General features: G+C 32.8%; 1 protein-coding gene across 1 annotated transcript in view; it reads left to right on the top strand.

The window, feature by feature from the left end:
* LOC106125193 (uncharacterized) overlaps positions 1 to 26109 on the top strand; it is a 152318-nt gene that overhangs the window by 116664 nt on the left and 9545 nt on the right. Inside the window, exons 6-8 of the mRNA XM_013322299.1 lie at positions 6790 to 6954; positions 7841 to 7957; positions 8147 to 8324. Coding sequence (XP_013177753.1) covers positions 6790 to 6954; positions 7841 to 7957; positions 8147 to 8324 — 460 coding nt within the window. The remainder of the gene's footprint in view (positions 1 to 6789; positions 6955 to 7840; positions 7958 to 8146; positions 8325 to 26109) is intronic.

Here is a 26109-nt window from a genome sequence, read left to right as displayed (position 1 = left end):
TTCAGTTTTTTTGGGTGTACTATACTACTCCGATACTTTGCACCCATTTGTATTCGGCGCGCGGATTTTATTCCACCATTACGTGTGCCAGTGTTCTCATCTACCTCCATAGAATTACATTCAATGTCTGTGCGTCTTCATGAAAGTCATTATCTTGTTTACATCTTCATATACTCCGACTCTAAAAGGAATTGATTTTACTATACAAATTTTTTATGTTGCTTTTTTCTTTTGTTACTTACTAGCTAACAATTTTAGTTGTTATATGCCAGTGTCTGCTTTTTTATTTTATTTTTTATTTTGCAATATTTTTGAGCTGTTTATTTCTTTATACAATTTTCAGTTGCAACATTTAAAACGTAATTAATTTTCACTTAAAACTGACGTATTTATATCGAAGGTTAAATCACATTAAAGTCAAATGAATGAATTCTAATAATAATACGAAAGAAAAACAAAATAAAGCTTTCAAAACTTATCCTTTATTAGATTAAAATAAAATAGCTTGAGGTTATTGAGCAGGTTTAATTAAAATCTCTTAACCGTTATTTCGCCTTAAACCTCTGCTGTAAATTGATAAAGACGTCTTACGTAAGGTTTTCATAGAAACACAATGAGGTGTTAATAAACTTATATCCAACAAAATGTTCTTTGAAAAAAAAAGAACGCGAAAGGCAAAATAAACTTTCGAAGAATTCCATCTAAAATAGACACAGTTTCTCCTGAACTTATTAAACATGCTTTAGGTTTCTGAGTTAGGTACGAAAAATCATATCACAAAAAAAGCACACACTAAATACTAAACTAATATAAAGATGAAAGAAAAATAAAAATAAAGCATCGAATAATAGACGCTTACGAAACTGGCCGAAATACGCGTCTATATTGGCTTTTCGGCGGAATAACGAAAATTGAAATTGTGAGAGCAAACTTTAGGAGAATAAAGAAAAATAACGCGATGCGTCAACAATGATTCCACTGGGGAGCACCTGTCAGGGTTGCTGCGCGTTATTGTTGACGTTCTGACATCGCCACTTCAACATAAATCGACAAATTTTATATCTAAAAAAATATTTTCGAATTATTATACCGTGTTATTCATTCTTGTTTTATTATTATTATTTTCGAATTTGTAATGCTGCTTGTATATAAAAACAATGTAACTTGCTTATATGCATCTTATAGCGTTTTAGAGAGCGTCGAAGGCGAAAGGGTTAAGCATTTGACTTGCAAACTGCAGGTTCTGAGTTCAACTCCCGCCATGTACCAATGTGTTTTTCGATTTTCAATTTGATCTGTGAAAAAAAGATACGTGTGAAGTCAACCAACCATGCTCAGTGGGGCCAGCGTGGTTGACTATAGCCTAGTCACCCCTAACTTAGGGTAGGCTCCGAGCCCCCTAGTGGGGATGTATAGTGAGTTGATGGTCACGTATGCTTCTTAGGTGAAGTGACCTAAGGTGTATCTCGGATTCCAATACAAAAGACGACCATAGTTTAAAACATTGACGAGTTATGTATAAAATGATATATTTATTTAAATCTGATATCTTTAAATAAGCAATTCTTGTATATATATAATTGGAATCTCGGAATCGGCTCCAACGATTTCCATAAAATTTAGTATATAGGGTGTTTCGGGGGCGATAAATCGATCTAGCTAGGAATCGTTTTTAGAAAATGTCATTTTATACGTGTTTTATCGATAATCAACTTAAACAGAAACTTAACTTTTTCTATCGGTAAGATCGAAGAATATTATTAATATTTCATAATTTTATTAGTAATTCGTACTTAAATATAATTTAAAAAAAACACAATTAATTTCTAATAAAACGTATGTTATATCACAATGTTATGCATACGTATCCTTTATTGAATATGTAATTAGATAGGAGAGGCTGTACATACGATGCCTAGTGATGACCCAAGAACGTGATCTGAATCTATATTAGTCTGAGACACAAAGGAAAAGACATTAATGTTGTTTAAAAGTGTAGTTTTTTCCTATTCATTTATTTCTGATTAATGTTTATAAAAACCATGACCTCTTTTCTTTGGTGTCTTCTTATATTAATATGAAGAAGCATTTACGATTTTTTACGAACTTCTTGATGTGATATGAACTAATATTTCTTTTTATATTCGTACAACTAGGTTTACGAATACGCTTGTCGTTTACGAGCTTTTTATAGATTCTCTTATGATCCGTCTTCAGTCAAATGGATTTGCATTAAATTATAAGTTTCTAATTCATCTCTGTCTGTATCTGTGCACCATTCCCTAGTTTCTCTCGTGACCTCTCTTCTTGACTATTTCTCGTATAATGTTTTTCATTTTCTGAGGTTCTCAGTGATGTGGATGGTGTTATGCACTGGTGCCGATGCAAAAAATGCGCCACCTTATATACTGGTGCGTCTGTCTCTAGCTAGGGGTAAATGGTAATTTTCCAATACTTGTTTTCTAATATCCAGTCTACACTTATACGTATTATTTTTTAACTAAAACACATTAAGATAAGTATATATTATATGTTTTCAATAAATCTAATTTGCTAGTTGTTTTAAAAGCAATTACTGCGATTCCTTAGCTTCATTAATTAGTCGCTTGTCTCGGCTCGTGGTAGGCGGTTACGTCGAATGCTTGAATAAATGGTACTAAAAACCTCTTTATAAATACTATTATTCTTGCTTTGATTTTATGACTTGCCGTTAATAATGCAATGAACTTATATCGGTATTTTCAAACTATTCTTTAATTCAATAAAAAACCGTACCGCAGTTTGGAATTTCTTGAAATTTTTTGGCATCGAAAACATGCTGAAATTCTAACGGGATATTTGGCGGCAAAATTGTAGCCTTTGTGAAATTGTACGGATAAAAGCAAATACACTTCCATCGAATTTAAGACTTCACTTCAACTGGTAAATATTTTTTCAATAACCGATAAAAACTTACAGAATATTTTGTAGCGAAAAGTTTTAGCGATTGACATAATTTAATTTTAAGTCAATCGTTTTAGACATTTTCGTTAGAATCGTTTGGAGCGAATGTCGCGCTTTCGTTACCAAGTCAAGTGTCAGATCGATTAGCGAGGGGACATAAACGTTGATATTTTAATAAGGCTAGTGTTGCGCCTGTACACCGGGATGGCGGTGCCGCGGCACAGTGTCGGATTTTCTTCTTAACAATATTTTCAAGTTTAGTTAATGTTTTTCTCTAACTTAGTATAGTTTGGACGTTATCATACTTTTGACTTTTAATAATAGTTTTATAAAATTACGTGTACATTATTTTTAAGTTGTTGTATTGTAAGAAAGTTTGAAATAAAAATTGGTCTCTATTTTATTATTCGTCCTTCTTTACATATAAATGAATCTCAGCGCTTCAGGGCCCTTTTCCAAATTCACTACAATATTTTATAACGTACAAGCTTGTAGATAAATCGTAACTCGTATAATGGAGGTTAAAAGTCAGAGATGAGAAATTTATTCAAGTTGCGTCCGCTTCATAATCTTTGTGTTCCTAATTTCATTTTATTCTTTTCTGTTCTACTGTCGAGGACCTCGTGAACATCGCTCTGTTATGTTTTAAAACATTATTCAAATGGAATTCTTTCACATTTAGAAGTCAAAACAATTTTACCATTTCGCTCTCGGCGCTTTTTATGTTTGTTGGATTACGTCTAGAAATGCAGAAAATGGCGACTGCAGTCTAAGCAAGGTTTTTGACATTACTTTTACTCACTTGACTTTATGGCTCTATTATATTTTTACAGAAATACATCTAAATGAAAGTAATTTATAAATCAGAAACTTAAAGAAAAACATGTCCAGTTCAAAGTCAGCAAAGCGGAATAATTGTTTCACTTTAGTTAGAAGCCGTTGCCATCAATACTGGTGACAGTGATAAACACGAACATGACTTGATCGCAAGTTTACTGGATCGCTTTACATCGACGACAAGTCGGAATGATCGAGAGCTGTCATCGCTCTTGACACTTGGAGACTAATATCATTTAGTCGATACCCAATCTTGATGAGATTTATCGACATACTAATAATAGTTGAGTACGGATCACACAAAATAAATCTAGAAAGGTTAATACTAACAACTATGGGTTAACTAGCTGTCACCCGCGACTCCCTACGCGCAGAATTAAAAAAAATAGTAGCTTATGTATTCTGGAAGAACTATGTTCTACCTTCATGCCAAATTTCATCGAGATCCGTTCAGTAGTTCTGGAGATATCTTCAAACAAACATCAATCTATCCATCTAAACATTCGCATTTATGATATAAAATATGAGTAACATTAGAAAAATGATCTACTTTATTTCTGGAAAGCAAAAAAAAATTAAAAAAACATCTGACTATTATAAATATAGATGAAATTGTTACGATTATAGAATCATGCAATCACCGTGTTAAAGATATAATTAAACAGCATCACGAATAAATAAATAGAATAATTAAGACGCATTCAACCGTACGCTTCGGGTCGATTTCATCGCTTAGCGAAATCGCCGTGAATTATTTAGAGTCAGCCAAGTAGGATCAATGCTTAAAGTGGGAGGATTACGTTGATTCCTGCATTTATTCTGCCTTTGAAACAAATAGAACTATTAACTTAACGAGAATAAAATCTATTTCAGCTTAATGTGCGTTTAAACGTGTGCTAAGCAAACATTTCAATCGTCTGTTTTCAACTGCGGTTGTAATGTGATATCATTCATACAAAATTAGTCCTAGATCTTGATCCGTATACGAAGAAGAATTCAAAAAAGCACGGCTTTGTGCTCTTCCATCTATACGTTAGAGTTCTTCTAAGGATACATTCATTTACATTTCTAAAAAAGGGTATAAACACAGAAGTAAATATCGAAAAAAAAATGTAAATGTTTGTTTTAGAATTAAATAAGCAGTAGTTATTTTGACAAATTTGAATACAAGTGCCTTAAACGCACTTAACAACTCCAGTAAACACCCTTTTCAAATTAAAGAATTCCCGCGTTACAATAGAACAAAGCAAAGTGAACCATTTCCAACAGGAAACTTTTATTTGTCTTGCGAACTTTCTGAAAGGGTGCTAGTTGATGATAAGAAAGTTCATGCCGAGATTTCTTACACTCCTTTACGTTAAGCTAAAGTTACGTTGATTTAATTATTAACAAATTTAATAGAAGACAAGTGAATATGAAATTATTTTTATTCCTTACGTATTGCAAAACTTACTCGTATGTTTTATATTTTATATAAACTGTTTATTGAAAGTATAAAAAAACGACAAATATTTATCGTCATCTTGCTCTTCTCCCTATGAGGATTCCGTACATTATTAGCTATATTTGAACTTATTCGATTCTCACATTTTACCACTTTCACTGTATTACGTACTCCGCTGGCGCAGCGTCCCAAAGTGGCTATTGGCCTCCGATACAAGACATCGCCAAAATCGCCTGTCCTTCGTCTTCTCCTAACGGTCCATCACTAAATTAAGCATATTTAAAATTTATCTTTAATAACGATAAATACTGATTGTTTCCTATCAATAAGAAAAATAAATATACGTTATTACGTACGTACGTACCGTATTCGGTACAACTGTCACTGGTACTATTATGCTCTGTCCGTATAAATTGTTACACAATATAGAGACAGGAGAAATAACTACGAAGATTTTTCACAAGAGATAGTTTGATGTTCGCATTTTACTACATTTCTTGTTCAGTCACGCTGACGTTGTCTCGCTTGTCTGCCGGCTTTTTAATGCACTTACATTGTTGGTATTAAATTCTTTGTCCCCATTTTCATTCTGCGTTCGAATAATCTTAAGATGAATTCCTTGCTTGTCTATGACATCCTAGTACTTTGACTGATGTGATTTTTTTTTTTCGATTTTTTTAATCTTCACAATCTGATTTTATTGTTATGTTTATAGTATTACTAGCTGTCACCCGCGTCTCCGTCTGCGCGGAATTTTAAAAAAAAACTTAATAAGAAGCTTATGTATTCTTCCACACTATGTTCTATATCTAAAATAAATTTCTTCGAGATCCCTTTAAACAAACATCCATCAATTAATCCGTAAGTTTAGTAAAAAGTACTAGATATTTCTCCTACTATTAGGCAAAAATTATATAATTTCTTTTATATTAAATAATTAATCTTCTTAAATTAATTCAACAACCTGTGGATTTCATTTTCTTTTTAAATATTTTTTGGTCGGGAATTTTTATTCTGTAATGTGAAATACCATTCGCCATTAAAATAGTAGCCCGTAGGCGAGATAAAAGTCATGTATGAAAAATTTATTCAAGTCGCGTCCGCTTCTGGCTCTTTGTGTTGCTAATTCCATTTTATTCTTTCACTTCTATTGTCATTAACCTCAAAATGCGTTAATAATTTAAGTGTATCCCTTGACGACCGAAGTAATTTCATCTACGTATACTAAGAGATATAGTTTTTTTTAATGTATATTTTTTCGTTTATAATAGGCCAGTTTTAAACATGTTTGAGAATATTTCAAATTTCGAATGTAGCGAGACGCAACGATCGGGGAGGTAATCGTGAAGATCGGTAAAGTCCCTTAACTTTCCTAACGCTAATCAAGTCTGTAGATTTCTTTTATTAAAAAAAATATATATCAAACGTATTCCTCAAGTTCACTTAACATTAGAGAGGAATGAATCGACATTTGGGCTCGTAAATAAATTCACAGTTAAAGTTTATATTTGGGTATTTAATTGACTACAAGACCGTACTTTTGAAATGGTTAATATTTTTTACAGATCCAAGGCAAACCTATAATACAGCAAAGAATACTTCCCAGTCCTGCTGTTGCTATAGATGTCCCCCACATACAAGATCAGAGCACCACACCTCCTGGTGATGAAAATAGCAACATTATATTCAGACCGTGGAAGACATTTGGACCTTTCGTCGATACAATACAGGTAGAGTGACAGTTTTTTTTTCAATGTTACGTTAAATTATTTTGTTAAGTTCTACACATTTTCTAAAAGAAGACAAATCATAACAAATATTTTCCAAAATTTATTTCTTGGACGTAAATTTAAATATATTGTGACAAATAAAAAAAATCTCAAGATAAATATAACGTCAAAGCGACGAAGAATTTATTTGCCGAATAAAATCATTTTAAACTTATCTTACTTTAGCCAAGGCCGAATTAAAAAATTATAAAATGTGAGTTAAATTTCTTTGCAAACTTAACAAGTAAAGAGAAACAAGACATTTCTTTAGATTTTACAACAAAAATATTATTTATTTAAGGTATCTTTGAACGAAAATATTATTTTCTTTAACAATTGGCTTGTACGCTAATTGCCTCCACACATTGATTAATGATTTTCCACCGGAGGTGCCTACATCCTCAATCATTTCAAATTTGGAACATATCCATTACTTAGTTGGAGTTCTATTTATATGACATAGGACGAGAATACGGAGTACACTAATAATTGTCAAATTTATTTCTTGTATTAGTTTATTTTAATAATATTAGTATCGTTTTTAGTAAATCTTCACTTCCAGTTAAACTATTTTTAAATGATTGAAAACCATTTACGTTGGAAACAAATTTCATGAATTTTAAAAAACTAGTTGTTGCCCGCGACTCAGTTCACGCAAAATTAAAAAAAAAAACAAAATTACTAACCTAGTTCTTCCAGACTGAGTTCTATATGTATGTCAAATTTCATTACGATCTATTTAACCGTTATGGAGATAACTTTAAATAAATATCCATCCATCCATCTAAACATTCGCAATTATAATATTATAATTATAAATGCTTTTATTGAATTTTTGTTAATGTAGGAAGGGGAACTACTACCAAGTCAAGACACCGTGCTATTTCCAAAACCTCCATTAACCGATAGCACGTTAGAAGAAGATGTAACAGATCCTATGCCCACTGCGGAATCTTCTAAAAAGGTATATCACAGGTCAATACTATGTACAATTAGATTGAGCTACAAATTTAGGCTATAAAAATTGCCATTGATCCAAATACGTCTCTTGAGAATTGAGTTACCGAGTGAGTGATTATTCCTGTAAATTAATTGTCAATCTTCAAAGTTATAGAATCACCATTATAGGTTTGTTTTTGTATATTTCTTGCAGGTTGCATCAATAAGCCAACTATCATTCATGGTACGTCCGGACAGCTTCGAGCGCGGCCAGCTGCGACTGACCTGCATATCTACAGTCCATTCTGTGTACAGCGAGCGAGCTGAACTCGTCATCAATGAGGAGCGACCACAAATCGCTTCTGTTCTAGGGACGAGAGACCGAGCGTCAGGTACCAAAGTCTGATAGAAGTAATCTTTTAGTTTTAGAGCGTCGGTGGCTCAGAGTCAAGCTCTTAACTTGCAAGCTGCAGGTCCTGGGTTCGAACCCCGCCATGTACCAATGTGTTTATCCATTTACGATCTTACTACATGCATTTTTTTTACATATGTACATTTATCCTTCTTACGGTGAAGGAAAACATCGTTATGCAAACTGCACATATCTGAGAAGAAATTCGAAGATATGTGTGAAGTCAACCAACCTGCACTTGGCCACCGTGGTTGACTATGGCCTAATCACCCTTACCTTAGGGTAGGCTCAGAGCCCATCGGTGGGGACGTATAGTGAGCTGTTGATGACTATTTTTATTAATAGCACGGTGGCTGTAGAGCTGGCTGGCTGTAGATGCAAGCAGGTTATATGGAGATTCCTTATTAAAGTAAACATTAATACTTCTATTTACTATCTTTGAAAATCTTCCTTACAAGTGTCTTAAACAAAATTTTATAATGCTTCATGCTTTGATCAAATGTCACTTCACAAGCATGATATTAAACTCTGTGAGAATTTCAAAGAGCCAAAGTGAAACAAGAAAACTGCTCCGACGAAGACCGCGGCTAAGAATTTCTATATTTCGATGTAAACACCGCCTTTGAATACCTAGAAAGCAAACCAATCCCACTCTACAATTCAAATATTTGCTGCAACTGACTTGCCGCGAGCTTTCTAGAGGAGTTTCGGGCGTACCCGAGAGCTTCTGTGCAATTGAATAAATATATAAAAAAAACTATTTGAGTTAACATAATTAAGGTAGAAAGTGAGTAAATTTTGTACATTTTGCCAGAAATGTCTCGCTGAGCACAAACTTTGTTAACTACAACTATTATAACATTATTAAAAAAAATCGTAATCTTACTTCTTACTAATATTATAAATATGAATATTTATGTGCATGGAGGGATGTTTGTTTGACGGTATCTCCAAAACGGCTTCAAGGATCTCGATAAAATTTGGCTTAGAGGTAGAGCATAGTCTGGAAGAACACATAGGCTACTTATTAAGTTTTTTTTTTGCGCACGGACGGAATCTTGGTTGCCAGTTACTTTTGCTATATACGTTTCAATAGTGATATTGAATTCAAATTATACAAATTTTTATACTTCGTAACCTTGTATTAAAATCATATTCAATAGAAGATGAATACTTCGATAAAACTCACTTTATTGGCGTATTTATGCAGCATTGGGATACATTCCGATTCACTCAGACCTCATCAATAACTAAACATGAATAGCGCTACAATTCGCAAAATCCACCGATGCTTTGTATATGGCAATCACTCAAATATTTGCTACCTCTGGCTTTCTATGTTTGTCGACTCTGAATATTCCGAACGGCTTAGTAAAGGTGATGTTTAATTTATATCCTAGTTGTATGCTTGCTGTTGAAAACAAATACAAGGATGGGTGAACCTTCCGTCATATTGTGTGTTTTCATAACAGGCATTCCTAGGAGATTTTGGTCCGGCAATTCAAGAGTTAATTTGACTTAAATTAGTCATATTTATTTAACATATTTTGCATTAAAATGTAACAACTTTTGATGCTTTTCTTGAAGAAAATATCTCACAAGCAATAAATTCACGTTATTGAAATAAAATTCTCATTTTAAATTTTTATGCAGATAAACCAATCGTCGTATGAAAATCGAAACAATTCAATGAATATCAGATAGACAATTCTTATAAAAATATTATTTCAAACTGTCTGTGCACTCGAATAAAAATTCACGCTGGATAGACGCAGAGAAATGGCCATTCCTTGCTCTAACCGAAATAATGAGCTTACTTTAAAATTTCTCGAAGCGAAAATATGAACCTGACAATACATTTTCAAAGACTTTGTTTACATTTTTAACTTAAAAGTGCAATTTTCCTTTAAAACGTTATTTACTCTAGATATACCATGAAGTTTTAAATTAATTTTACATCTGAACAAGTGTTGACAAGGACATATATCATATTATTTTATTTCTCGAACGTTTGTTTGAACGTATCTTTTTTTTATATCAAAAGTTGGCAAACGAGCGAGCGGCCACCTGAAATCGCTGAAATAGCGAAGTGACTGCTGCCCATAGACATACGCAATTGCATATGCGTTGCCTACCTTTAATCGACGGAAGAGAGGATGCATAGAAAGAAAATATCTTCCCTTTCCATGCATCCTCTCATCCGGAAAGCCCACTTCCACTTCCCATCCTTTCCTTATAAAGAAAAGGATGGGAAGGGAAAGAGGACTAAATTAGGCCTCCGGGACGCACACTCATCAGACGAAACGCGGATTAGCTTCCACTTCACGCCTGTCTTCTGTGTGGTCGTTGTATTTCACCGGGCGAGCCGGGCCGATTCGTGCGAAGATGTTAAAGCGGGCTCTACCACTGTAAAATCTTTATCTCTAGATCGGCTGCATGGATTTCGTCGAAAATTGGCCTAGATGTAGAACATAATCTGCAAGAACACATAGGCTACTAATTAGTTTTTTTTTTTTACATAAGAAATAATGTATAGTTAAATTTAATGACAGGCGATGTAATTTTTTTTTAAAATCGGAGTACAACTTTTTTGAAATGCGGTAAAACTTTTGCTGCAGAATACGATTTTACGAAAATTCGTTCTAAATTTAGTGTTCGCAAATAGAGTGTTTGTATTTTGTGAGTACGGGACGCACGTGTGGAGTCGTGGTGCAAGTTACATGAAAATTTATCACTAGTTTACGTCAAGTCTATTTATTGTTAAACAAACATAAGTCAAATTTGCATTCTGTTATTTGAATTGTCAAATTCAATGTAGATGTAAGTATATGAGGATATTTAAAATTAAAATAATAACACGTTAAGCTTTCTTTTCTTAAATAAAATGACTCTTACGTATCGCTATTTGCACTTAACTCAAGAAGTATATTTGATATTATTTTGTACCACATCATAGCAAATTTTAGCGCATACATGTTGAAAATTACGTAAAAGTTGTAGTAAGCTTAATTTGCACGTTTTAAAATTTTAAAATATCCCTCGCTAACATTAAACTTTTATGTTAGAATTTGAAATATTAAAATGTATATCTGAATAATATTATTGCTACAAAAAATATAAAAAAATCTGTATGTACATATTTTAATAAAAATAAGAACATAGTATAAATAACCATTTCTTACGTCTAAAAAGTACCTTCAGATAACCTTCTATTTAGCAACTTATAAGTTATTTTTACGAAAAGATATTTGACGACAAAACCTAGATTAGAAAATGTGACAAATGGCAGTCTGTCGCTAACATTTCGGGTTGACTCGCTAAACGACATTCCATTAAAGAGTTTTCTCTCAAAAATTTCGACACACAAAACTTCGTGCCAATTTTTTTTTCTTTCGCAACAAAATTGACGTTTCAAAACAACATGATTTATTTTTACCCCTTATTATTCAGAGGAAAACAAGGCCCAATTAAAACTGAAAGAAGTTTCTTGCAACTTCCTAACTTAAGGCAGATTTCTAGGAACAGTGTTGACTTTTCTCTGTACTAGATTTCTGGTAGCCGTTCGTTTTTTTGTGATGATATAATTTACAACGGTTTTTGACAGCAGCCATTTTGATTCTAAATTAAACACACTGTCTAAACACACGAGTAACATTTCCATTCCGAACTCCATGCAATCGATAATGGATGAAAATTATACGGACCGCGGGCAAATTTGCGCAGTGCAATGATTCCAGAGCATACGGTCGTGAAATATCGACGCAAATGACCCGAAACTCGGTTCATTATCGTCTACATAGGAAATTAATTCTCTAGGGTGATTGGTGTAACATGGTACGGTTTGATTGGCGCGTCAGATGGGAGTCCTTGTGGCCGCTGCAACGATAATGGCCATTGTTTTGCATTAAAAACCGCTTACGTCACCGAATATTTTAATTTCGCCGTAGTTTAATTACCATTGTACGGACACTGTGAGTTACTAGCGTAATATTAAAGCTGGTATCGCGTTTTAGCATAATGTCTTTTTGTTTTTCCTCCCTTCTTTCTAACTTTTTTTTCATGTCATAAGGTGGCAAACGAGCGAGCGGCCACCTGAAATCGCTGAAATAGTGAAGTGACCGGTGCCATAGACATACGCAATTGCATATGCGTTGCCTACCTTTAATCGACGGAGGAGAGGATCCACAGAAAGAAAATACTTTTCGTTAATAGAAATGTATTACTACAAAGAAAGAGGCTCAAAAGTTTCTCCTAAAAGAAATAATAAAAATCACTAAACGATTCGCAAGCAAAAGGGAATTGGCAATTACGCAGTGTTGGAGGTAAAATGGAAATAAATTCAAGGCGATATTCTATTGCCGGTTGTAATGCAAACTTAAAGTTTATTGCTTTTTTATATGAAAGACCCGAGCTGGAGGCGTCCGGCTCGCTTATTGCGTCCGGTTCGCGCGGCGAGTGTCCGGCTGTTCTGAATTACAGCGAACGTGGGATACACGAATATCATAACATTACTTTTTTAGACCATTTTAAACATTACAGTTAGCCTTTCTGTATTCTTTATTTTATATAATTTTAAACTACCGAATGTTTACGTCAAATCAAATATAATATTCAAACAAATAAATCATAGACTTCGCGTTTTGAACTAATACTTTTTTCTATTTATAAATACATGTTTTTAAGCAAGAAGGTTTGATTAATAAAACATACATTTTGGAGGTAACCAACCATCTATTATTTTGTATCAAATGCATACGATATTCGTTTTATAATCAAAATTAAATCACATATCATTACTTAAATCTCACAAAACATTTAAATAACAAATGAACTCGACGAACAGGAAACTACGGATTCAAAAAGAAATAAAAGGAAACAATTGCGCGCCCAAAACGTACAATAAAATGAATGGTTAGGAGCAATTTATGGCACACATTAACAATACACAGTACAGTCAGCTGCATAAATATTTATACATTTACAAACCTTTAGAAATTTGTACACATGTCTTCTGTTTCAGAAATACTTGTGCATGTATTTGTCGATAGCATGTATTTTTGGTCGGAACCATACATACATATATATGCATAATTACTTTTGTTTTTATAAATCGAATGCGTATACAAGTTTTTGAAGCTATGCTAAATACTTATGCAGCTGACTGTACTCACTGATGCCCCACATTCGTTACGAAGATAACAATGTTCTACTATTTTCTCGTTTTATTTAGTTTATTTTTAAATTAATTTGAATATTGAAATCTATCTTTGACGCGCCAATAGACTAGAGGTTTAAGGCACTGATTGCGAAGCGAATGGTTGTGGATTCAAATCTGCAGTGCAATTGTATGGAAATCGCAATAAGGTGTACAAAAGAAGTGTAAGTTTCATATTTTGTAATTTCATTTTCAACTAAAATCTAAGAAAATATGAGAAACTAATAATTAGTATTTAACCTTTTTATTTTAATAAATTGTATTTATATATAAAGAAAAATAAATGTTTTACGATGGCATTTTTTGAGAGTATTCGTTAATTAAAATTATCACAGCTAACTAAAAAATTGGTAAAACTTTGTTTTCGGGTGATAAACAATGTATGTACATAAAGGATTCATGTCTTATTTAACGCATCATCAAAGCATTACCTGTTTATGTTTGTTTCTTTAATGGTCTTTTAAACTTTTTGATGGTGTGTTAAAAATGAATGCGTTAAGTCGAAAAAAGGAATAAAGTAAGGCGAAGGGCGTCTTAAAAATATCTTTATTAAAAGCTTTGTTTTGTAATTCGGAGAGTGTTGTGCTCGGGCAAATCATTAGCGTAATAGCGTTAATAGACGCCGCCAGACTAGGGATGGGCCAAACATCTATCGATACTTTAAGCTTTTTAATCGATTCGTATTAAATATAAAAATAGCACGTTTTATTTTAACAATGTTTAGTTTTGGCTATAATAAAACTAATCGTCACTTAATCCAGAAAACTCGTAAGCATTTTTATTATGTACAAACTAGTGCTTGACAACGATCCCCTTTAATGTTAAGTGGTGATAAAACTAAACTCCACGCATGGTTTCTGGCTGTTAATACAAAAATGAGCGTTTTATTTACTGAATCACTAAATAATACGCAATAAACTTCAAAAAAATAATAAATAATAAACAAAAATAAAAAAATATCGATATTGATAAAATATGCGTAACAGCATTTTTAATACCCAAAAGGAAACAAGGCTCCTTAGAGTTTTCCTCGACGGAAGACAATATGGCGATAATTCGTCATAATGAATATTTAATTATTGTTTTCGTCTCAGAATACCCTAACAAGAAAACATTCTGGTAGTATTTGGCCGAAAATATAACAACCCACTTAGCAATGCAATGGTTTACATCCGACAGTTTAAAAAGTTTCCAAGAATAAACTATTAAACTAAGCTTATTGAAATATAAATCTGTTCTAGTTCAATTTATTTTATTGACTTTTAATTATTTATTTTAAGAAAATAGTAAAATTACCTTGTGATATTTACCGATATAACATTGACCTTGGCTCGTACATAAAGGAGGTTGTTTTTATGTTAAGGCCTAAAAGGATCGAAATTTTCACGTAAAGTTTATTTGAGGTAGAAAATTTGTGCTATATTTTCTGATTACTCCTTAAATAATGTACTCGTTTTCTTGAAAATTACTGCCTTATAAATTTTATTAGGTAACGTAGCTATAGTAGTTTCTAATAAAGTTAGTTTTATAATTAACCTACAAAATAGTTTCCGTGCAACCTCTATAAGAGCAAACATGTCCAAATAAAGACAAAATAAGTGACGATCAAGCTTTTGATTTTATCGAATAAGTGGTTTAATAATCTATAAGGCTTACTTATCGTGCGTTTCTGAGACCAAAATGTCCGTATAAAACAGATCCTCATCCCTGTCATTACTTTTGACAAAACAGAGATAACAATATTATTTAAACGAGGATTCAGGTTTCAGAAATCTATGGTAAGTCATCATATGTCAAAGCAGTTCAAAAAGTTTTAGAACGTATGCAGCTTACTAGGAGCTGTGCAGATTAATATTTCTCTAAAGCTTGTTACATACAGTGCAAAGTTATCCTGAATGCAGAACATCAAGTTAGCTGCAAGTTACGAGAGAGTTGCACTACTAATTAAATTGTTTTTAACACTTACTTAAAGTTGGCGCATATACATTCTCTGCTCAAGTTACGAGGACTCATATTGGTTAAATATTTTACTGAGTTATTCAACACTTTTACTTTATAATAATTCTGGAATTTCAACATAACATTTTAACAATGAGAAGGTTTAGATGAATGGATGTTTGTTTGAAGGTATCTCAGGAACGACTCAACGGATCTTGATGAAATTTAGCACAAATGTAGAAAATACTCTGGAAAAAACCAAGGGCCATTTATAATTTTTTTTTAGTTCTTCGCGGAATTAGTCTAAAGTCGCAGCTTGTTAATAAAAAAAGAACGATCTAAACATAAACTAAATAACTATCTAAATACTGTGATTATAAATTTTAACCTTTTTTTTAATAAATACAAATATATCTTAATTTGTAAAGTAAATATTAAAAGTTAAACGTTCAAATTTATATTGACATAGCGTATTTACCACGGTAATTTTTAACTATTTACATAAAATAGATTCACGAATTAAGTCAAAAACATGTAGTTTTGTTAAATAAAGGATGAGTTGGTTGAAATTCTATGAGACCTAGCTGTAAGAAATTTTAATTTCTTTTAGCAAATTAACTTACGAACTTTACAATCGAATAAAATGCGAAACTTAAGGAACCTATAAAAAATACGCAACCTGAATAAAAATCACTAAATTTGTCACAGCATAAGAATTGGAATTAGACAAATTCGTCCGTTAAATTAAGGCCGTTCCGGATTGGTGGGGAGGGGGGGATTCGATTTAGGCTAAATCTCTCGGCCCGGCTCTGAAAATGGCGTATTTTCTTTCACCGCGATCAAAAGTATTCAATTCTGTCCCATTTCGCACGTGATCTAATGAAGTGATGCATTTTATTTTTCATTCTAAATTACAAGGTTACTTCTATTATAGAGTAAAAGTAAATTACTTATTTTAAGTTATACGCAGTTCATCATCATCAGCTATATGTACGAGGGGCTCGGCCTACCCTAGGTAAAGGGTGACTAGGCCATAGTCAACCACGCTGGCCAAATTCGGGTTGGTTGATTTCACACATAACTTTGAATTTCTTCTCAGATATGTGCAGGTTGCATCACGTTGTTTTCCTTCACCTTAAGAATGCCGGATAAATGTACATATGTAAATCGGAAATGTAAAAACACATTGGTACATGGCGAGATTCGAACCTAGGACCTGCAGATTGCAAGTCAAGTGCTTGACTCCTGAGCCACCGACGCTTCTTCATATACGCAGTTATATCTTGAATAATCTTATGAAAGTCGCCTTAGTCACTTTTTAGTTATCCTAATAAAAGCGACTGATACTTGTTTAAAATTAAAAAATCCACATAACGTATTTTTTTAGAAAAGCCCTAGAATTAAGGTTATATTTTCTTTCAATTTAATTAAGATATGTTTTAAATTACATTAATAGAATCTTTTTCTTCTCATTCTACCAAATAACTCTGTATTTGTTTTATGTTAACCGAAGATGCATACTCTTGGCCTTTATCCAGATTATCACAATTTTATTCGTGTGTTTATTGCTTGTGGGAGCTGGAATTAAATAGTTCGTAAACATCTAAGATGTTTGTTCGTTGATAAATGGTATACACCGAACTTTGAACTCTTATATTTTATAAGCAAGCATACATAATCTGGAAGAGCTCTATGTCAAGGATTTTATGATTATCAATTACTCATTGTAACCTGAGAGTAAATTTACGCGGAACTAAAAATACTTAATAAGTAGTATGTATTCGTGTAGACTATGTTCAACATCTATGCGAAATTTCATTGAGATTAGTTTAGCAGTTTTGGAGATATATTCTAACAAACATCCCATCCATCCATTCATCTAAACTTTCGCATCTAAGAAGTAAGAGTTGTAGTTAAATATGAGGATAATATTAAAAACCAGATGCCCTAGATACAACAATCAGTGCCACACACGGACGTTGTCTGCATTCTTAAAGACGATTGCTGTCCGTGTATGGCGAACAATAACTGCTAATCACCCAACACCTACCTTTTAAAGCAATCGGTACTAACTCCTGTATTAAATATACACTTTTTATACGACATGTAAACGTTAATACGGAAAACATGTTAAAATTCAAAGCCAAATTAAGTACCACACAAAGTGTATCGGTTCCTTGTTTTACAACAAGATATGTAGCGTGCATTGACAAGAAACAGAAGAACCGAGGAATGGTATTTGCCATTACGCTCCTCGATGTATCTCCCGGAATGTAATAAGTTTCTTAAGCTATACATAAAACCTTTGCGAAACGAAACCGTTCCTATCGGGCTCGGGCGCGTCAATCTTTTTGTCATTCAATTTGAATTTTCGTTTTAGTATAGGTTTTTGCGAGGCCTGATATATGGGTCATGAAAACAGCGATTCGGTTCGGCACGTTGAAATATTAGACGCGGATTTTTATTTGATCTTTTATTTTGTACAAAGCTATTGTTAAAAAGAAAAATAAATAGCACATCTTTACCTCAACTTATAATAAAAAATACAATAATTTATTTTCTAAATATAATATGTTAATTTTACATACACATCTTACATTTATATGTTCCCAATCTCTTAGATCGCTTGTTTCGTGGCCACAACTTAGATTCCCTTGAACCGAAAGCGAAAAACCTCACATTTGTCACTGCATTGAAATGTGTTGAATTAGGCTCTGAGAAGACAGAGCGTTGATCTGCTGATGGATGCTATTTCTCTAGATATTTGGAACTTGTATATTTTTTTAACACGTTACATGCCGTTACAAACTATTTGTATAAAAGTTGAACTCATCAACATAGTCGGTAGCACTAAACGTGTTAAATATAAAATAGTTTACGTGTTTTTAAAATATTTATTATTAAGTCAGTTTTAAGAAATAACATCCTGTGTTTATAGAACAGCTTCCATGGATGAGAATACACTGGTTTTTCGTTTTAAAAAACAGTTGCAAATTTAAAAAAAAACCATCATGACTGGACATATAGAGATAATTGCGATAAGTTGGTTTATAAGTCACTTAAATACAGCATATTCGACTTTCGGATATACAGAATATTTAGGCCAATGTGACTAATTAATCATAGAACAGGCAAGGATAAAATTTTCTTTGTTAAATTACTGGTTTAGTTCATATAACCTCAACACAGTTGTCTCTTTGTAGTGTCGGAACTTCGGTGATTTTTTTATTTCGGAAATCCCTTGTGTTTTCGTCGACAAATTAAGCAATTAGTTCCAAAACGAAAGTCACTAAGTCATGCTATACCCTAAAATTCTTTGGAGATTTGAAATTTTAAAACAATTTTAATATTCGGTAAAAACATCAAACTTCCGTTTAATTATTTGAAAAAGCAATAAATTTTAAGACATTAGTGATGTCGACTAAAATTTAAAAAAAAATATTCGCGTATCTTCATTTTCCTTCCACTAAAATGTAAGCTAATTTTCGCTAATTCTTAAGCGCAATTACGTAAAAATAAAAAACCTTGCTACAAATTAACTTTGTTATTTTGTCTAATTGTGATGGATTTTGCAAATTAACGCCTGATTCTACTAAATAAGTTTGTTTTCCTCGAAATCTTTTTCTCTTCTCATTTATACATAAAGGGAAGCAAAAACAATTCCGCTGCCACTAACTCTGACAATCAATTAGAAGGCAAATAAAAAGTAAGTTGTGCTTATTTGCAACTTGGAACGATTTTCGTCGCAATAACAGAACTAAGTAAAATTAAAGGAAACTTATTTAGAGTAACGACTTAAGTTTTGTTAAGGAGCTTAAATAGAAAACGATTGCTACAAATAAATTCGCTTTACACAATTTGTAAGAGCATAACTTTTTATCCCAAAGGCCAATGTTTCACTTAAGAGTTGAGAAATTAATAAATTGTAATAAAGAATTTTGAGTAAGGTGGGACTTTACTGAATTAATTAAATTATCCTGGTTTTTATTCATCGATAGACTAAAAAATACAGAGTTAAGATTAGAGTTTTCAACCCTTCAATCATCATCAGCTCACTATACGTCCCCACTGAGGGGCTCGGAGCCTACCCTATGATAGGGGTGACTAGGCCATAGTCAACTACACTGGCCTAATGCGTTGACTTCACACATATCTTTGAATTTCTTCTCAGATATGTGTAACCTTTTAATGAGACTGGATTATTTGATAAGTAAATCTGTATATCGGTTGCTTAGCATATATTGTACTTAGTAAAAAGGTTGTTAGAGAACTTGAATTTCATTACTACAATCCTAAGCCTCTCCAAAAATCTCTTTTTGAATAATAATCCAAAGTTGTATCTCGTTTGTTGTATATTCACAACTGAGATAAGATGAATTACTTTCAGATCTGTCTTCGGAATCGCTGAGGCCGAATTTATTTTCGATATTGATTGATGAGGCTTAGTAAATTCATAATCTGAGTGTTGGGAATAAATGTTCTTTGTAAAACTTATCAGAGCGTCATTGTTTTTGTTTATACAGTTCTAATGTGTTCTTTGATTTTCCAAACATTTATTTGCTGTTTTATTAATTAAAAATAAAGCTAAGGAATTTCTTGGTTTTTAAATTGGATGTAATGTGAATACACCTCAGTTATATCATTCCAAGATACTGTACACGTAAATCTTACTATCTTACTAATATTATAAATGCGAATGTTTGGATGGATGTTTGTTTGAAGATATCTCCAGAACGACTGCATGGATCTAGCTAAAATTTGGTATAAATGTAGAACATAGTCTGGAGGAACACATAGGCTACTTATTAATTTTTTTAACAAACTTATATAAAAACGGCTAAACACTAACATATATTACTGCGAAATAATACCAGTCCCACTCACCCTGATGAAGGACCCCGATGGGGTCGAAACTAGTAATTTGTTATAATGTCTCACGAAAGTTTGAATATCTTTTTTTAAATTCCTCACAGACGGAGTTGAGGGCGACACCTAGTAAAGAAATAAAAATCTCAGTACATAATCATACGTGATAAATAAGGTCTATAACTAGGACACCGCTCATGTTATGTTTTGATCAAGATGTTATTTATTGAGCTGAAACTTTAATTATCCTTAAATTGGATAAGTTTCCAATAGATAGGGAAACTTGGAGGTTTCTATTAGATAGTGGAAGCCGTAGATCCGACATAATAAAGAAGGATCGGGCTTTAGCCAACATCTAAAATATGTTATAATAAGTTAGTAACTTAGCTACAACTACTACATTTCGTTTAAAAACAAAAAGAACCAACCTATTTAAGGACAACGGACTGTTCAATTTGTGATTAAATGTAACAGATATGTTTGTCCAATTTTATTTCTGTCTTCCCTATTGTTACCCCGAACTTAAGGTAGGTTTCAACCTCTTGGGGGGACTATAAGCTGACGATATTATTTTCATACATTATTTTATGAATGGTCATAATTGAATTAAAAAACGATCCACCTTCTGATTCCATTATCAAATTTTAAGATAAATAATTTTAAAAATCTTTAAGTAATGTTAAAAAAAACACAAATTCGACCATTAACAAGTTGGCGAGTAAATCAGCGAAGCAGTTACGCACACCTGATCACGGCCTCGACCTCTACTATTATTTATTACATTTGCGCTTTTTCTCTCGCACTGAAAACTTTTTAAAACTTTCCGCTTGCGAAATTTATTATACAATTCTAAATGATCACATTTACGTTTATCTTAGCAGTAGTAATATAACAAATGTATGTTGTATGAAAAATTTACAATCCTATCAGAAGTATTATTCCATCTCACACCCGTCACCCACGACACCGTCCGCACGGTATTAAAAAAAAACATAACTAGTAGCCTATGTGTTCTTCCAGACTATTTTCTACATCGATGCCAAATTTTAGCGAGATCCATACAGTCTTCTAAAGTTATCTTCAAACATCCATCCATCCAAACATTCGCATTTATAACAAAAGAAAGGTTAGTAGGTTAAGCATTCAAAGACATTCTTGTAAAAAATTAGACGTAAAAATATTAATCTAGTTATCATATGAAATGAAACTATAATCTTATCCAAGACTTTAGTAATTTGTTATTGAAGTCTAGCCATAAATTAAATGTTATCTTGTATATGAAATTAAGTACATTTATAAAAAAATATCGGTGAGTTACAAACATAATTACAAAGCAAATTTTTATCTATACATTTCATGTCAAAAGTTGTAAACGTGTTATTGCACGTGATTGCTTAATGCTACTATTTTTTTTCTAATCTTCCTAATATTATAAATACGTACGTTTATCCAAACGTGGGTGGATGGATGTTTGTCATAAGGTTTCTCGGGAACGGCTGCATAGATCTTGATGAAATTTGTCATAGATGTAGAACATAGTCTGGAAGCACACATTGGCTATTATTTATGTAACAAGGAACAATAAAAGTGTCTATAAACCCACTTCAGGTTTGTCCAGACACTGGTACTACGCTATGAAATGAAACAGTTGGTAAGTTTAAGAGTGGTAGAAACCGCTTTAACATCTTCGCACGAATTGGCCAGGTTCTCCCGGTGAAATACCACCACCACACAGAAAACAGGCGTGAAGTGGAAGAAATTCCGCGTTTCGTCTGATGAGTGTGCGTCCCGGAGGCCTAATTTAGACCTCTTTCCCTTCACACCCTTTTCTTATAAGGAAAGGATGGGAAGTCGAAGTGGACTTTCCGGATGAGAGGATGCATGGAAAGGGAAAATATTTTCTTTCTGTGTATCCTGTCCTCCGTCGATTAAAGGTAGGCATATGCTATTGCGTGTGTCTATGGGCAACGGTCACTTTGCTATTTTAGCGGTTTCAGGTGGCCGCTCGCTCGTTTGTCGCCTTCTGATATAAAAAAATATATATTTAGAGCAAATTAGTAAGTCGCTTTTACCGCCATATTAATGAAGTTTTTTTCAATTCCGCGCGAAGTGTCGCGGGCGACAACTAGTTATTAATATAATGATAAAAATACAAGAAAAATTTACATTATAACATCGTTTATTCTATATTAGGTTAGGGAAGTTGGTAAACGGAAAGGGAGGCGTCCGGTCCGACATAATTATAAAGAATCGGTCCCTTATCCCGGATTATTATCATGTCTGAGTTCTCGTAAGAGTTATAGCTAAGATTTGCGGGCCTCTTGTGTTTCGCTATTTTATTAAATACCCAATATATATCACAGTAAAGCCATTCTAGTGGGCTTAACAATGAAATGTGTCCAAAATTTTCTTTTTTTTTATACTTTTTTATGTTCTTAAATTACAAGTTAATTAAGAATCTCCCTGAAATTTGGATTAAATTAGAATCTTGCAGAAATTAGGCATAGATGTAGTACATAGTATGGAAGAACACATAGCCTACTAATTAAGTATTTTTTATTTCCGCGCGGACGGATACAGGAGCGTTACCTAGTTCTTACATAAGATACTTATTTAGCAATTATGTCTGCATTTAACGTAAACACATTAATTCAACTTCTTTAATAAGTTGCGACATTTCTTCTATAAACATGTCGTACAACAAAACTCGTACAAAACAAAATGGAAACTAAAAACAATAAGAACGCGGAGTTTTCATTCTTCAACGTTTGATTGCTGAACGAAGTAACCGCGTGTTGACAAATAAACAACGGCAGTAACAATTTAGCTGTCAACGGTACAATTGAAACTGTTGCAACATTCTTAATCAACAACTCGAGTCGAATAATCGAAGTTTTTATGATTAACGATTGTAATACGAAGCAGGATTTTGTATTACTAAGAAACGAAGCGATAAACATTAATACAATAAACAATGAATTGGCGAATTTTTAATGATAAATATTTTTTTTTTAATATTTGACTGCGTTTGATTCTTTTGTTAATGGATATCGAGATTGCTAACCTTTCCTGTGCCCAGCAAATGTCCACAATGTGTTAATTTACAGTGATAAAAAAAATCTCGGAGCTCGGAGCCTACGCTTATTCAAGTGTCACCCCCTATGAGGATAATATAAAAATATAAAATATACAAACGAATATAAAGGTGTTTTCCGTTGGACTACAGATGAATCGGCCCAATTATAAAAATAATCACATTGGGCCGCTGAAAATAGTATCGATCGACCCAATGGTAAAAAAATTAAATTATTCGCTACGCCGATCAGTCCAACAGGAAATACCCAACTTTAGAATCGATGCCATTAAATAAAATAAAAAAAACTAATGGTCCCTTTGTTCGAAATTCAAAAATAAACCCTTAGTGTAATTTCCATAAAAAGTAATTCACGTATCATTACAATGATGTAGGTAACTTTTCTCTTTATTATTTCATTTGCTTCTGTTAATTCTCCGTATCTTAATAATATAGTTAAATTTGCACAACAGAAACATTGCAACGAACATTGAGTGCACGCGTTCGTAGAAATAAGTATTATTTTTATCAGTGTCAAATGTAGCGTTATCGGTCCTTTTTGGAAAGTTAATAAAGTTTTCTCTTTTGTTACAGCATTTCACGTAGAGGATAAATTCAATTTATTTTGTAAAGGACAAACAATTTCATTGTAGAATTCACTTTTTTCGATCGTGTTAAAATTGTAGGTTGGGGAAATTTTAAATTATTCAAATATTATTCTCTACAAAGTAAGAGCGTCGGTGGCTCAGGGGTTTAAGCACTTGACTTGCAATCTGTAGGTCCTGGGTTCGAATCCCGCCATGTACCAATGTGTTTTTCGATGATAACATATGTACATTTATCCGACGTTCTTACGGTGAAGGAAAAAATCGTGATCCAACTTGCACACATCTGAGAAGGAATTCAAAGATATGTGTGAAGTCAACCAACCCGCACTGGGCCAGCGTGGTTGACTATGGCCTAGTCACCCGTAATATAGGGTAGGCTCCGAGCCCCTCAGTGGGGACGTATAGTGAGCTGATGATATATATTCTCTACAATAACTGAATGGGTTTTGCTAAAAATTAGGCGTAGATTAAGAACATAGCCAGGAAGAACACATAGACTACTAAGTTTTCTTCTTTAATTCCGCACGTACAGAATCGCGGACAACAGCTAGTATACCATATTTTATTGGTCTAATAAATCTGTCTATGGTTTTGTTGTTCGTGTGATTTCGATTATGCTGAATCATCTTATTTAATTCCTATAATTCTTTGACTATTTAACGCCTTAGTTTATTTCAGCTTGTTTGCCTATAGTTGGTTATTGTCTGACGTATTAATCATGATAAAGGATTCATTTGAATGTAAATGCGCGAGTAAACAAAGCATAATGTATCGCAAAATCAAAATTCATACAGATGCACGTCCAACCAATATCAATTATAATAATATAATAAGCGGAGCGCTGTTTAATTCTACAAACAGAGTAAAAGTCACGAACCGGCAGTATTCATGTTTGGTTTTAATTAAATTAACTCATTTCCCTGTTAATTAGGTTAATATCAATAAATTCAATATGACATCTGATGACATTTTAACTATTCATAAATGTGTAACCACAGTATATGTTATTGATCCGTAAAAAACATAATTTAAGTAGTGGATCAAAAGATTTAAGTTAAATAAATTTATTTAAAGAGAATATATTTTTACATATAAATATATTAAGTTAATGTGACTTAGGACTTAATTAAGTTCTAACTTAGTCAATTTATGCGATCTGATCTACAACGACTGAACGGATCTTAATAAAATTTGGAACATAGAATGGATTATGTAATAATACACAAGCAACTTGTTCATTTTGCTCTTGATTCAAAATACAAAATCGCGAGGTAATTTTTGAAACGATTACGATGACCAATATATGCCCGTCGTATACATGGTGATGTACATTTTCAAAATCTGGCGATTTTTATCGATAAGTGGTTTAATACAATGTCGTTGAAATTCGTACACAGAAGCGACATCGTCATCTCTATTTGTCATCGCCAAAACCAGTCGCTAGCTACCTGTTTGTCAATATAGTCGTGAGAAAAGTCGACGATTTATAGTTGCCGTGCATAGTACGACGCGATACACGCGACACATGGGTACAATATTAATTTCAAAGATTTACATTGCCTTATGTACGTAGGGCCTTACTTACGAAATAAAAGACGACGGAAATATTTATTGCGTGTAAATAGTTAAAAATTGTAATAAAATACGTGACTTAATACAATATGAAAGCAATTGGTAAGAACAAACTTTACCGCAACTCCATTAATTCAGAGCTTCGTACACAGAATTTAAAATCCCGCTCGGATTTGTTGAAGTCAATTTATATTTATATTATGAACTACTTATGAAATTAAACTTTATTAGAAGTCTTACAAGATTTTTCTTGACTGTTTGCTAAGGGTCCGTTTAGACAGAACACGACGGAGAGCAACAGATTTTATATAACATATAAAATTGAGCTCCAGCCGTTTTGATTAGCTAGATTAGATTACCACATAGAGACAGACAAACAAACATTTTTATGTAATTACAATGCAATTTGTTACAAATGTTTTAATAACAAAAAAAAATAACCTCGTATTTAAGATGAATTACAGAACGAAGAAATATACTATTCAGAACATTA

The sequence above is a fragment of the Papilio xuthus genome, unplaced genomic scaffold (genome assembly GCF_000836235.2).
Source record: "Papilio xuthus unplaced genomic scaffold, Pxut_1.1 DF825928.1, whole genome shotgun sequence".
Lineage (NCBI taxonomy): Eukaryota > Metazoa > Arthropoda > Insecta > Lepidoptera > Papilionidae > Papilio > Papilio xuthus.
This window is presented reverse-complemented; position numbering and strand designations above follow the sequence as displayed.